This window comes from Neophocaena asiaeorientalis, unplaced genomic scaffold (genome assembly GCF_003031525.2).
Source record: "Neophocaena asiaeorientalis asiaeorientalis breed wild unplaced genomic scaffold, Neophocaena_asiaeorientalis_V1.1 scaffold177, whole genome shotgun sequence".
Taxonomy (NCBI): Eukaryota; Metazoa; Chordata; class Mammalia; order Artiodactyla; family Phocoenidae; genus Neophocaena; species Neophocaena asiaeorientalis.
In genome coordinates, this window is record NW_020172779.1 from 20,268,945 (window position 1) to 20,282,660 (window position 13,716).

Here is a 13,716-nt window from a genome sequence, read left to right on the forward strand (position 1 = left end):
AGGCACTCCCATCTAAATGAAGCGGCATCGCTCTACACTGCCTGTCTTTCTGATGAAGACCCGGGGAGGCTAAATAACTCAGCACAGTGAACAGGGGGACCACAACGAACACCAAGGTCAGAATTCCAAACGCAGCGCCCTCAGACTCTAGAACACGGCAGTCAAAGAGCAGAGGTGCATTTACCTGGTTGCCGGCAGCGTACTGACTCGTGTGAAGAATACAGATGGCTCAACCTCTACGTGCAGCCCCAGCGAGAGGTTCCTGTAATATCCTTCAATGTGGCCCGGGCCTCCGGAGTATTTGAAATTCAGGATAGCTTCCAGGGTCTAAAAAGATGTAAAAAATGGTAAGTTAGTACTCTCTGTGTTGACCGCCATTCCCCCAGGCAGCAGACTTCACTCAGATAAGGCTGAAGATTATCCCAACTGGTAAAGTTATTACCACGGGCAACTCTCACCCAGGGCTGTCACCTGGCGCCTGACATCTGGTACCATCTTTCCTCCCATGATGCCCTGTATCTAACACCTACAATTCTCAGCCTGGAAACACGAATGGAAAGGAGCTCCAGAATTACTCTGTGATGGGATATAGCATTTGGGAGAGAAAAACATTTCAATCAGCATCACTTAAACACACAGATCAGGTTGAGGGGGGAGGAGGGACTCCCATCAAGGAGCTAGAACGTGGCTCCCAGGCTAACGGTGAGTAAGGCTGACAAGCTACAAACTCATGACACTTCCTTGAACCCACAGAGGTAAGGTCACAGGGCAACCACATAGCCAGAAGGCCAAGGAGGAACAAGGTCCTTCCAGAAGGGACAGAGTGGGGACACATCTCACCAGGGGCAGAGGCAGCCACCATACAAGCTGGCAGGAAGGAATCAGCTCAGACCTTAACGAATTGCTAAAGGCTGAGTAGGGGCTCTATTGACGGTGAGGACTCTCCAGACCCAAGGACAGTTCCCACCCACTCCGGGTCTTCTCCGAGGACCTCCCTGGGGGCTTACACAAAGGACTGGCAGGGGCAGGAGTGCAGGGGAGCCTCCCTGGTGGTACAGGCCTGGCAGAAGGGGTCAGGAGCCACCATAGGAAGAACAAGAAACAGAAACCCCAGCTCCAATCCCCTACCCCCATCCCAACCCCATCCAGACCCTTCTCTCCTCTAAAGCAAAATCTTGGGCTTCCGGAGGAGGGGGAGCCAATGCCAAGGGCACAAAGACAGGGGTAAATATCCGTTCTAGTGAGGGGAGGGCAGACGCTGCTGGGAGGGCCAGGATCCTACAGCAATGCCACTAGAGACAGAGGCAGGAGACCCATCCATACACACTGCCCACCACTACACCAGGCAGAGGATGGCTGCTACCGGGGGAAGGGCAGGAACGCCGAGAGCCCACACGTAGGATCCAGGGGCACGGCTCCGACCTAGGACTGAGGCAGCACGAGGACAGCAAGAGGGCCCCAGCTGCTCCTGGCACAGACCTAGCAGGCACCCAGTAAGAAGCCTCTGGGGGTGGCATGAAGGTGTGGAGAGACCCGGCCAGGTGCTGGCGGGCAGGGAGGGCTCAGGGCTGAGGATGGAGGACCATTATGGGAAAAACCCCTGGTACCTACCTCAGCAGCCCCGACTTTCTTCCCCTTCCCCCAGCACAATTCGGAGCCTGTGCTGCACCCAGGGTAACCATAGCAACAGGAAATCTCAAACCCAGCTCAACTCCTCACCAAAATGACTCAGCCTTCCCCGGTAAGGTCCTAAAACAGGCGTCAGCACACTATGGCCCAAGGGCCAGATCTGGCCCGCAGCCTGGTTCTGTATGCCCTGGAGCTGAGAACAGTTTTCACAGTTTTAAAAGGTTGTAAAACAAAACAAAGGACAAAACCAAAGAAGAATACGCGACAGAGACCACAGGCAGCCAGCAAAGCTAAAATATTTACTATATGGTCCTTTACATAAAAAGTTTACTGATAAAACTCTAAGAAGAAAACACAGGAGGAAATCTTCATGACCTTGGATTAGGAATGGTTTCGTAGACATGACACCAAAAGCACAAGCAACAAGAGACAATAGGCTGGTGTCATGGAAACCCAAGGAGGGCAGAGCTCTGGGAAGAAGGGCCAGAATGTCCATTGCTGCAGCCAATCCACGTGAAAAGGTCTGAGAAAGCGTCCACCACACTAATGGCGATGAACTGGTCACTAATGACCCTAGTGGAAGCCTTTTCCAGAAAGGGAAGAGTGAGGGTGAGCTCAGAGCATTGTCTGGGGCTGACAGTGCCGGACGGGAGCCTCAAAACCACGTGTTCAAGGTGGGGACTCAAGCACATTCCCACCTGCAAGAGCCAAGAGAAGCCACACTTGCCAACGGCAGAGCAGGTGCCTGCCCACCTGTCCTCCTGCTCTCCTCCTTACACTTCAAGAGTCACACTTCAATAAGCCTTCCAGGCAAGACACGGCATTTAGCCCTCAGTCATTGCTTTCACTGACCGGTTTCCCCTCTCCAAAAGAGGGGCAGCCACAGCCACACAATTATTTAGAACTAAAGAAAACCACCTGTGTACACATGCTGTCAGAGGCCATCCTAGGTAGAGAGTGGTTTTCCTCTGGGAAGGCCAGAGTACAGAAATTCCAGAGACAGGCAAGGCAGCCTGGTACGGTGGACGAGAGCAGGTACGGAGGCCAGATAAACTCAGCCTGACGCTCTGTGAGACCTTGGGCATAGTGTCTCACCATTCTCAGCCTCGGTTTCTCAAGTGTTAAGTGGGGACAATAATTAACACCTATCTCACTGGACTTTAATGAAGACTCGGTGAGAAAACGAAGTAGCGGGACAAATATGCACTCACTAAATAGGTTCCTTTCTCCTTCTGCGACATCGCCACCTGACACCCCAAGGCAACACGGCTTAAAACAGGAGGAGATATGAAATGTGTTTCAACGCCATTTGTTTATTTATTTATTTTTTTGCGGTACGCGGGCCTCTCACTGTTGCGGCCTCTCCCGTTGCGGAGCACAGGCTCCGGACGCGCAGGCTCAGCGGCCGTGGCTCACGGGCCCAGCCGCTCCGCGGCATGTGGGATCCTCCCGGACCGGGGCACGAACCCGTGTCCCCTGCATTGGCAGGCGGACTCTCAACCACTGCGCCACGAGGGAAGCCCATATAGTAGTGTTATTTATATTTTGTACTTCTTTAGAATGTCGGTACACTACTTGATTAGCTATAATTTCTAATTGTTAAGGTCATTGCAATTTTCAAACTGTTTGGCAGAAAGTTGTCCATAATATTTCTCTATCTTTCCTATTTCTGCTGACCTGTGCTCATGCCAGGTTTTGGCCTCTCCCGTTGCGGAGCACAGGCTCCGGACGCACAGGCTCAGCGGCCATGGCTCACGGGACCAGCCGCTCCGCGGCATGTGGGATCTTCCCGGACCGGGGCACGAACCCGTGTCCTCTGCATCGGCAGGCGGACTCTCAACCACTGCGCCACCAGGGAAGCCCTCAATGCCATTTATTTTATTTAACATTTTTCGTATCGTGGTAAAATACTCATAAAATTTATCATTTTAACCATCGTTAAGTGTATGGTTTTGTGGCATTAAGTACTTTCACGTTGTTGTATAACCATCACCACCATCCATTTCCAGAATTTTTCATCTTCCCAAACTGAAACTCTGTACAAATTACACACAAAAAATCTACTCCCCTCTCCTCAGCTCCCGGCACCCACCATCTACTTTCTGTCTCCATGGATTTGACTAATCCAGACACCTCATGTAAGTGGAATCATTGCATCTTTGTCCTGTTGTGACTAGCTTATTTCCTCAGCATAGTGTTTCCAAGGTTCATCTGTGCTCTAGCTTATATCAGAACTTAATTCCTTTTTAAGGCTGAATGATATTCCACTGAATGTTGTTTATCCATTCACCTGTCAACAAGCACTCACGCTGCTTCCACTTGTGGGCTATTGTGAATGATGCTGCTGTGAACGTGGGTGTACAAATATCTGTTTGAGACCCTGCTTTCAATTCCTTTGGGCATATCCCCAGAAGCGGAACTGATGGATCACATGATAATTCTATATCTAATCTCTTTAAGAAATCATTATACCATTTTCCACAATGGCTGCACCATTTCACATTCCTACCAGCAATGCACAAGGATTCCCATCTCTCTACATCCTCAACAATACTTGTTTTTTTTCCTGTTTGCTTGGTCTGTTTTTTAATAATCGCCATCCTAATGGGGGTGAAGTGGTATCTCATTTTGGTTTTGATGTGCATCGCCTAATGACTAATGATGTTGAGTGTCTTTTATATGCTTACTGGCCATTTGTACACCTTCTTTGGAGAAATGTCTATTCAAGTTCCTCAGTCCCATTTTAAAAGCTCATTGTTCCAACTCACCTCCCACCACTCCTCAAGGTCTATATGTTTACAGGTTCCCTTGAACTTTGGTCCTACTAATTCTCTCAACCTGTATAAATGTTACGCCTACTTCATGGCCTCTCAAAAGCCATGCCTTCTCCAGTAAGATGGCTATACTGCCTTACTTTAAAAGGACTCCGTGAAATACAGATTTTTAAAAAAATACTCAAGGATCATATTTTGGTTTCACCAAAATCCCAAATTCTTTTCCCATAGCATAAAGCACTGTACCGTCATCTCAAAAGGATTGCCAATTTTATGTCTTATACTTCTGAAAACCCTTGTTTGTGAGCAGAAGGTAAGACCCCCTCATAAACACATCCAAATAAACCTTTCTGGAACGACTTTCTCAGTGCAGCTGACTCTCATCTGTTCGGTCTATTCTTTCATTCCTCTGTTCAGTCACCTCCCGGGTACTTTGCCAGGATCTGTGCTTAGAACAGTGAATACAGTATGGTCCCTGATCCCAGAAAGCTCACTAAATGTTGAGTCAATGAATGTCTGAATAAATTAACTGATAAATAAGCAAATAAAACCAATCCATCACCCAACACATACATGGCAGCTTCCACAAATTGCAAGCATGGTGGTCAAGGAAATAAACAGGTTCTCAATTATGGCCTTGAAAAGCCAAAATCTGTGAAGTAATAAAAATGTCACACTGTCTTTTTTGTTTCTTAAGGTAAACTTAAAAGTTGTCTCCAGGTAGTGATAGAGTAGAAATCACCTGGGAAATGAACAAAAAATATGCAGAGATAGATAACTGTCAAGTACCATATAACAAAGAAGAAATAGTCTGTGTTTCTATCTTCTTGGAATTGGCTGTTTATTTACTCTGTAGAGAAGCAAGGAAAAGATATAATTATGGGGGAAAATATGTAATTTATGAAAATCAAGCACAGAAAAGATTTTCTAAAATTGAGTATTACTGCCTTTCTTCCTTGATTAAAAAAAAAAAAAAAAAACCTCAGTCCCAAAAAATTAGAATATCTTAATAAAGCCATAAAGTGGGGTGATAAAAGACAAAGGATGTCCAAGCTTTATTTCATCAAAATATAAGGAGAAACAATGCAGTACTCTGCCATAAGACTTTCCCTTCTTAGAACACGCGATGGTCTTTACTTTGAGGGAAGACTATTATAAAAATCAGAAACGGGCAAAGAATTAGAGAAAAGTTACTTTCTAGGTATACTATCAATATAATTTATTATTTGAGCTAAAATGAAAGGTCTTTCAAGAGCTACCTTTTATTGGGCACCTACTAAGTGCCAAATGCAATGCTAAGTTGTCTTCACACATGGGCTCTAATGTTAAGAGCCCTACAAGGAAAGTCCAGTTTTCGCAAACAAGCAGTTAGGTGACTGGCCTATGCCAGTCCAGTCCCTATACACCCAGGGAGTAGCACATCCAGGGTTCAAATGCAGAGCTGCATGGCTGCACAGCCCTCTCTCTTTCATGTATGCAAACTGCTCAGAACAGCATTCATTCATTCATTCATCCACCCACTCATTCACTCACTGACCCCGAATGAATGTCTACTAAGTGTAAGGGACTATGGCAGATGACACAATGCCACCCCTGAGGGCTTGCTCAGGTCTAGTCAAAGACACAAGCCCCTAGATATCTAAGACACTTGTGATATATTACATCAGAGAGGAGCGTCCTAGTATATACAAGGACACAGGAGAAAAAAAGCCCGTGTGTGTCAGGTGTAGAGTTGGATAGGAAGAGCAAACAACCCAGCAAGGAAAGGAGGATTGGGCAATTATTAAATAGAAATCGGACAAATAATGGGAGAAAAAAATCAATTAAGCTAAAACCTATGTTGTGAAAATATCAATAAAAGTGACAATCCTCTAAGGTAGGCTGATCAAGGAAAAAAGAAGTGAGAAACTAATTGCTAACATCAGGAATGAAAACGAGTATCGGTACAGATCATGCACACATGAAAAAGACAGTAAAGAAAGAGTGTAAACAATTTAGTGCCAATAGATTCAACAACTTAGGTAACCTGGGCACGTTACCAAACGGAACCAACAAGAAATAGAAAACCTGAAAAGCCTCCTGCTAAGTGAAGACATTGGATTCATAAACTAAAACACCCTTCTAGTAGGAATGGATCTGAGCAACACCAACCATCAAAACAGCTCCTCCTCAAGAGGCCCAGAAGTCCCCTGGTGACTGAGAAGGGTCAGGACATGAGGTCCAGATGGAGGAAGATGTGTCTCGGGACTGTTAAAAGGCCAAAAGTCTGATTTCTGGTACCAGGAAAAGCAGCCGTTTCATCTTTTTTGTTGTGAAGCACATGTTCACATCATTTGACCATTCTTTTTTTTAATTGACCTGTCAGGTTTTTTTCTTCCAGATATCTAGGAGGTTTTATATATTGAGGAAATTACTCCTTGCCTGATATAAGCTGCAAATATTTTTTCACATTTGGATGGTACCTTCGGGTTTAATTATGATGCCCTTCGCCTTGCAGAAATGTTTAATTTTTTTGCAATTAATGCATCAGTCTTTTATGTCCCTTGCACCTTTTTCATGGCTCCTGAATCATGGTTAGAAACACTCTCCACACTCCAAGGTTATAAAATATTATTCTCCCCTGTTTTCCTCTATGACTTTAAGGTTTATCTTTTAAACTTTTAACTTCAATATCATCTCAAAGTGACAGAAAATTTGAAAGGGAAGTACAAAAACCACCCCGTTACCCAATTCAACAACTTTTCACATCTTCTCTCATTTTTAAATTCCCTCTCTTCAGATAGAGACAGAAGATAGATAGATAGATACATAGATAGATAGATAATGAAAAAATGACGATAATGGTATCTGCAAGTTCTGTTCCTATTTTTCCATTAGTAATTAACAAGCAATTTGTGTGGAGATGCTTTGAGAGGTGATAAATACCTTATTCCTCATTAAATTCTCACTCACCAGCTTTAGCATCCATTGACAATTTTCTAACAACACAATTTTCTTTTGCTACTAAGATGCTCTTGCTTCAAGGCTTTTCCAGTGAACAAACCTGAGAAATATGTGTCTGTACATACATACATACGTATATATTGGCACCTTGCTGTAGATAGATATGGATATAAGTATATATATAAGATACAGAAATAAACACAAACAGGGAGTTCAGAGTGATACCTCAAGTTGCAAATTTACACCACAAGGTTCATTCTCATTTTCCCACACCTGTGACAACCTTCTCTAATGTGAGAAACGTAGGGTGCATCGCGCACCCTCCCCCACAGGACACAAGTCAGTGCCTGTGGGGCCTGTCCCCACCTCGGTCGAGGGCCCACAGAGAGAGGACGCCCGGCGTTCCACCATTAGACCTGGCACCTGCTCTTCATGGGTATGGGCGGAACAGAGAGCTCAAGGCCACCCCTAAGACCCCGGGCCCAATGCCAAGTACACTGTAAGATCCCATCCAACGTTAAATCCGTGGCAACAGGTCTGCCTTTGATCTCATTAGACTCACACCGTGGCACCTTCGTTAAGCGCCTAACGGCATTCCAACCTCGAGTGTGGAACCACAGTCAGGTCCCCCTTCGCCGTATGCTGCCTCTTTGATAGGCCCGGGCCCACATGGTCTGTTAACCCGGGCTGGAAACATGGACACTCATTCTTTCAGATGGCTGAGATGAAATTATGGCTTTACTCCAGAGACGTACAAGAATCAGAGGCTGCCAAAGCCCGACGAGGCTACTCAGGATACAAGGCAGTGACCACTGCAAAGCCCGCGTCTCACGAGGCTCTGCTTTCTCTGGAGCTGGGCTGCTCCTGATTTAATTTATTTCCGCTGATGTTTTCAGTTATTCAACAACCCTTCTAGCCTGTGGCCTTTGCCCCTTTCTCACTCCAGCAAACTGCCTTATTTAAATAGAAGACAAACTTTCTGACCGCTTGGCCAGCCATGGCACTTCTAGGTCCTTGGAGCAGGTGACCCTGGCAAATTCCACCTCCCTCGGAACCTCCACCCTTTATCTTCACAGTGGGAGGCAATTTAACAGCTGCTTTACAGAATTCTTTTCCAGCTCAGTTGGTACAACAGGCCAAGACTAGAGCCGCCTGTCCTGCCCAGACCTCAGGAGTCCCACGCCCAGGATGAAAGCTGAGCAGCTGAGACTGAGGGGCGCCCTTATAAGCCCTCTGTTGGGCTTCTGTCCCCGATAGCAAAGGCTGACTCTGGCACCTAGAATTTCTTCTTCCGGTCTACAATCTGCTCTCCCATTTTGAGATCCTCCAGAACATCTCGGCCAATAGGAAAAGAGGTTAAGGAAATAAAACTGCATTTTAATGGCCATCTATTACTATACACTGAATTCCACTTTCTTTATGCATCGTGTAGTTTAAGCCTCAAAATCCTTCGGAGAAGAGCTCATTAGCCCCATTTTGCAGGTGAGGGAAGGAGGCTTACGGAAGATTAAGCAGCATGGCCCAGACCACCCCTCCGCGGAGAGAGCGCGTTCTCCGACCACCCCTCCGCGGAGAGAGCGTGTTCTCCGTTCTGTTTCCACGTGAAGGACTTTCCCCGAGGACTCTCTCCCTCACTCTTCCATGCCCTGGTTCACATAGAAAACACTGGCTACCCCAACTCCCACTGGCCACCCTGAGGCCTGAGAGACCAATACCGGGGTTCTCTGGTTGGATTTTATAGCCCACCTCTGCCCGGCACCTCTCCTCACTGCGGAGCTCTGCCCCAGAACTCGCGTCAGTCCCCAGGAGAGCTCGTTTCAACACTGTGCTGGGCCCCACAGCAGCGTTTCTGATTTGCAGGTCCAGATGGGGCCCGAGAATTTGCACTTCTAAGGAGATCCCAGGATGCTGAAGCTACTGGTCCAGAGACCACACTCTGAGAGCCACCACGTGCAGATGGGGAGAGGAGGACAGCCTCCCTAACTGGTGAGATGGGAAAGGATGGGTCTTGTGGGCTCTACCCCTTCCCTGTCCTCCACTGGCCCTGCAGGCTGGCCCGAGTCCTAGAGCCGGCCCCGCGGGTGAGAATCATGGACTTCAGCTCTGCCCTTGATTGTGTGGACACGCTAATTCCACGGTGAGGCGCTGGGGAGCCCACGTGGCCACAGCCAGGCCGGCCCTCCCACCTAGCTTCTCCGGGTTGGTGAGCTGCACACACCTCTCTGATGTTCCAAACTTAGATTGTGCAAGCAGGGTGCTAGCTGGGCTCCTCTCAAACCCTGTTACCCCTGTGAAGACAGCCTGGGGCTGACAGTCTAACACCACCCTCCTTCCACGGTTCCTCGGCAGGCCAGGGAAAGACACCACCCCGACTGTCCAAGAGACATCCACTGAGCCCTGTCCCGGGCTGTCCACCATGCCACACGCCCTGCCGAGAGCATGAGGAGGGGGTCAGACTGTTCCGGAAGAGGCTGGAGACAAGAGGAAACCAGGCTGACCCTTTTCCAGTGTGACGTTTGACCCCAGCTGCATGAAGGCAGGAAAGATGGGAAGCGGACCAGTGGAGACAAGCAGGGCACCCTGGCAGGCCAGCCGCCGAGCTCTGGCCAGAGCTCCCTCAGGGCCTGGGACTGAGTGCTGGGCCACAAGCAGCTGAACCACAATGACAGAAACAAGTCACAACAGACCCAGACGTGGCTTTACACTTAGCCACTGACTCTGAAGACCTCACCTCTCAAGACCACTGGCCTACAGAGCCTCCCATGTGCTGATAAAGAAACTGTGGCTTGAGATGTAGAGAACAAACGTATGGGCACCAAGGCGGGTAAGTGGCGGGGTGGGGTGGGGGTGGGATGAACTGGGAGATTGGGATTGACGTGTAGACACTGATGTGTATAAAATGGATGACTAATAAGAACCTGCTGTACAGAAAAGTAAATACAATTTAAAAATTCAAAAAAAAAAAGGAACTGTGGCTTGGATTTGTGATTTGTCCAGCCAGTCGCAAAGCTTGTCCAAGGCAGAATTTAATGCCACACCTGGCCAACTCCGAACTCCCTGTAATAGACAGCCATGGCACCGCTGTAGAAGCAGTCATTATAACCCACTTAAATGTCAGGCCCAGCCCCGAGAGTCCCTCCAGGCACGGCGGTGCCCCCAGGGCTGGCTCACAGCCTGGCACGCTGCCCGATGGAGGAGTTCAATCATTGCTTACCAATTAAATAAATAAATGAATGAAAGGAGTACCTTCAGCATTGACATAAAGAGCTTTCAGAGGATTACAGCTTCCTAGCCTCTGGGAGAATAAATCTCTATTATGAATGGAAACCTTATAGTCCCGCAGATGCTTTTTTTTCTTAATGCACAGCTGCATAAGAGAAAATTATCCCTTGTGTGCTAAATATGCCTTTCTAATTACACTCACCTAAGACGCATTCACTCTAAAGGCTAAGAATAGCTAAATAATATAAATTACAAAGGAGTAACATTCTGTGTCAGCTGAAAACATTAAGCCAGAGGTAAGCCAGGATTAGTGAACAGTCAATAAGTCATCGCAAAGGATCATTAGTATTAAAAACAAAACAGATGCACAAGGAGGGCAGCGAACTTCCCCCCCCAAATGGGAGCCAAGCCGCCGCCCAGGCATTTGGTTTCCTGCCTCCCTTGAGTCCTTGCCTCTGGCCACCCTGCCGGGGGCACGGCTGAGGAAGAGAAAGGTGGCAGCCGGGAGCCCAAGGACCCGTGCGCGGTCAGACGCCGTCGTGCACTTGCTGGCTGGGTGCCCAGGGCAGGCGGCCTCGCTCCAGCTTCGGGCTCCTCTGCGCGATGACACGATGAGGGCCCCCTTCCTGCTGGGCAGTTGCGAGCAATGAGTGAGAAAACGAACAAGGGCGGTGGGTTTAACAAGCCTCAGCTCCCTCTGCTTCCTCAGGGAGGACACCTCCCTCCGACAAAGATGAAGGCGGAACCAACGGTCCAAGCGCCAGGACGCCGCCCGCTCAACGGCCACACAGCCAGGAGCCCCAGATGCACTGTGTTCCTTGACTCCTTCCTTTCTCCAAATAGTCGCTCTGACTCAGTGTTATTCTACTTAACCAAGAAAAGTGAAAAGCAGTTATCACCAAGACGACGATTTGAATGTATTGACAGTTAATATTCTAGCAGTACTGGCTTTCCAGAGATGAGTTGTCCTTTTCAAAAGAATGGTAGAATTGCAATGAGAAGCAAAAGGAATTCGGGGACTGTTTTTACCTGCAATGTGGGGCGGGATCCAGACTGCATTATGGGGCAAGCCCACCTTCTACCTAAGGAACACCCGGATAAGAAGCCCCCAAGGTTGGGAGGGGAGACTAAAGAGACGGGTGTGGGCAGGCTGAGAGCCGTGCTGCCCCCCGCTCCTCCTCACAGGGAGGGTGAGAGGGAACTTCCCCCGATGCCTCACAGCCACTGAACCCCACAGCATATTTAGAGTCTCAGAGTACCTCCCACCAATATATATATTTAGTTTTCAATAAGAGGAAAACTAGCAACTTTTGAGCAGAGACCTGACAGGTACCTCCTTAGCCACGGGATCAAAGTTGCCATCGTCAGGAGCGAGACATAAAGGCACCAGTGCCTCCTGGGTGATGCCTTGAGAAAGGCACACATTGCTCTGAGCTATTCCTGCCCCAAATGCGTGACATCCATTTAATCACCAAGAAATATCAGACAGTCCCAAACTGAGGGACATTCTTTAAAAAAAATAGCTGGCCGGTACCCTTCTCACGTGCCAAGACCACGGGAGACAACGACGGACCAAGGACCATCCCGGATGAGAGGGGATGAAGAATGCCTGACTACCAGATGCACTGCCCCATCCTGCACCGAATCCTGACCCAGAAAATGGAAGCTAGAGAAGTGGCCGGAAAACCACAACAGGGTTATGAGTTACGAGCATTGTATTAAGGTTACTTTCCTGGCTTCACTAATTTTACTGTGGTTATGTAAGACATTAGCACTTGGAGAAGCCAGGGGAAGGGTAGGAATAAATTCTTTGTACTCTTTTGGCAACTTCTGTGTAAATCTGAAATTAGTTCACAAGACAAAGTTGAAAATGTTTAACGGTGAGCAGGGAGCAGCTGCGGCAGCAGCTATGATACACTGAGCACCTTCTTAGTGCAGACAACACACGGATGGCGGGGCCCTCGCCAGCCTGTGCACTCCCGCCTGCAGCCTACTGTGCCCACTTCACAGATGAGGAGACTGAGGCAGACGCAGGAAGGTCCCACAGGTGCCGAGCAGTGGATCGGGGTTAGGAGGACGGGGAGGTGAGAGGTGCCCACACCAGTAACACCACAGGCTGGCTTTGCCATCACAGGTGAATGACGGTGGCCCAGGGCCTCTGCCTGCACAGCCCTCAGGAAGAAAGCTCCTGGAGCACTTCCCAAGGTGAGGCCATGCCCTGAGGGAGGCAGGAGGGCACTGGGAGCCGCAGGCAGGGAAAGGCCTGAGCACCTGTCCTGCCTGGGCCCATTCACGAGCCCCTCGCCTCTCGGTTCTCACCTTCAAAGGGAATCCTGGGGGTCTCTTCACCCCAGCCAGAGAGTGCTGGCACCGGCCCAAATGTGGCCACAAAAGTGACTAAAGAGTCATCCATTCAGTCCGCAGTGACGCTGAAAGCTTAAGGTCCCCAGGAGTGCAGAGAACACAGAGATTGGACCCGGGCAGAGCAGAGCTGGGAAGGAGACGACCCCCTGAGCATCTGCGTGATGTGAAGCCCACCCACCTGCTGGAAGGTTACGCACATGCTTTCACTAGGTTTGTATTACATTTGCTTTTTATAGATGAGAAGAGAGATTTGCAAAGGTCAAGGCACGAAGTCCTTGCAGCTGGAGCTGGAAACAACCTCTGCCCCAGCAGCGCCAGGTATGTCTCCATTGCAGCAGATTTCCCCTAGAGACACACAAACAACCACAACCGTCTGCTGGGCGCTCACATCTAGCCCCCCTCATTTCGACTGAGAGAATTCTCTTACCAAAAAATAATTTCTCTAAATGCTGTCGGGTAAAAACATCATCTCAAGCAGGAGGCTGGGTCAGAAGGAGCAAAGAGAAGCAAGCAGCACAACCACTCAGATACTCAAGACAACTTAAATACGGTCAGAGGCGGCGGGCTCCACACCCACCCACCACGCGGATGCGGTGTGTCGGCTTCTCAACCGCTCTGGCCTCAGCTTCCCCTGGTGGAGAGGTGGGCCTGGCATGCTGGGCCGGCGGTGTCATGTCTAGGAGCCCACGTGCGGGAGCAGCAAGCCTAGCCCAGCGCCTGGGAAGAGCGCAGCGAACCACAGGCGGGGCAGGGGGCTGGGGTGGAGGGAGCCAGCAAGGGGGTC

The 13,716-nt window shown here is 48.9% G+C and overlaps 1 protein-coding gene across 2 annotated transcripts in view; it reads right to left on the bottom strand.

The window, feature by feature from the left end:
* TRAPPC9 (trafficking protein particle complex subunit 9) overlaps nucleotides 1-13,716 on the bottom strand; it is a 509,572-nt gene that overhangs the window by 200,425 nt on the left and 295,431 nt on the right. For both annotated transcript variants that reach the window (XM_024741252.1, XM_024741251.1), the window contains one exon: nucleotides 185-327. In XM_024741252.1, coding sequence (XP_024597020.1) covers nucleotides 185-327 — 143 coding nt within the window. The remainder of the gene's footprint in view (nucleotides 1-184; nucleotides 328-13,716) is intronic.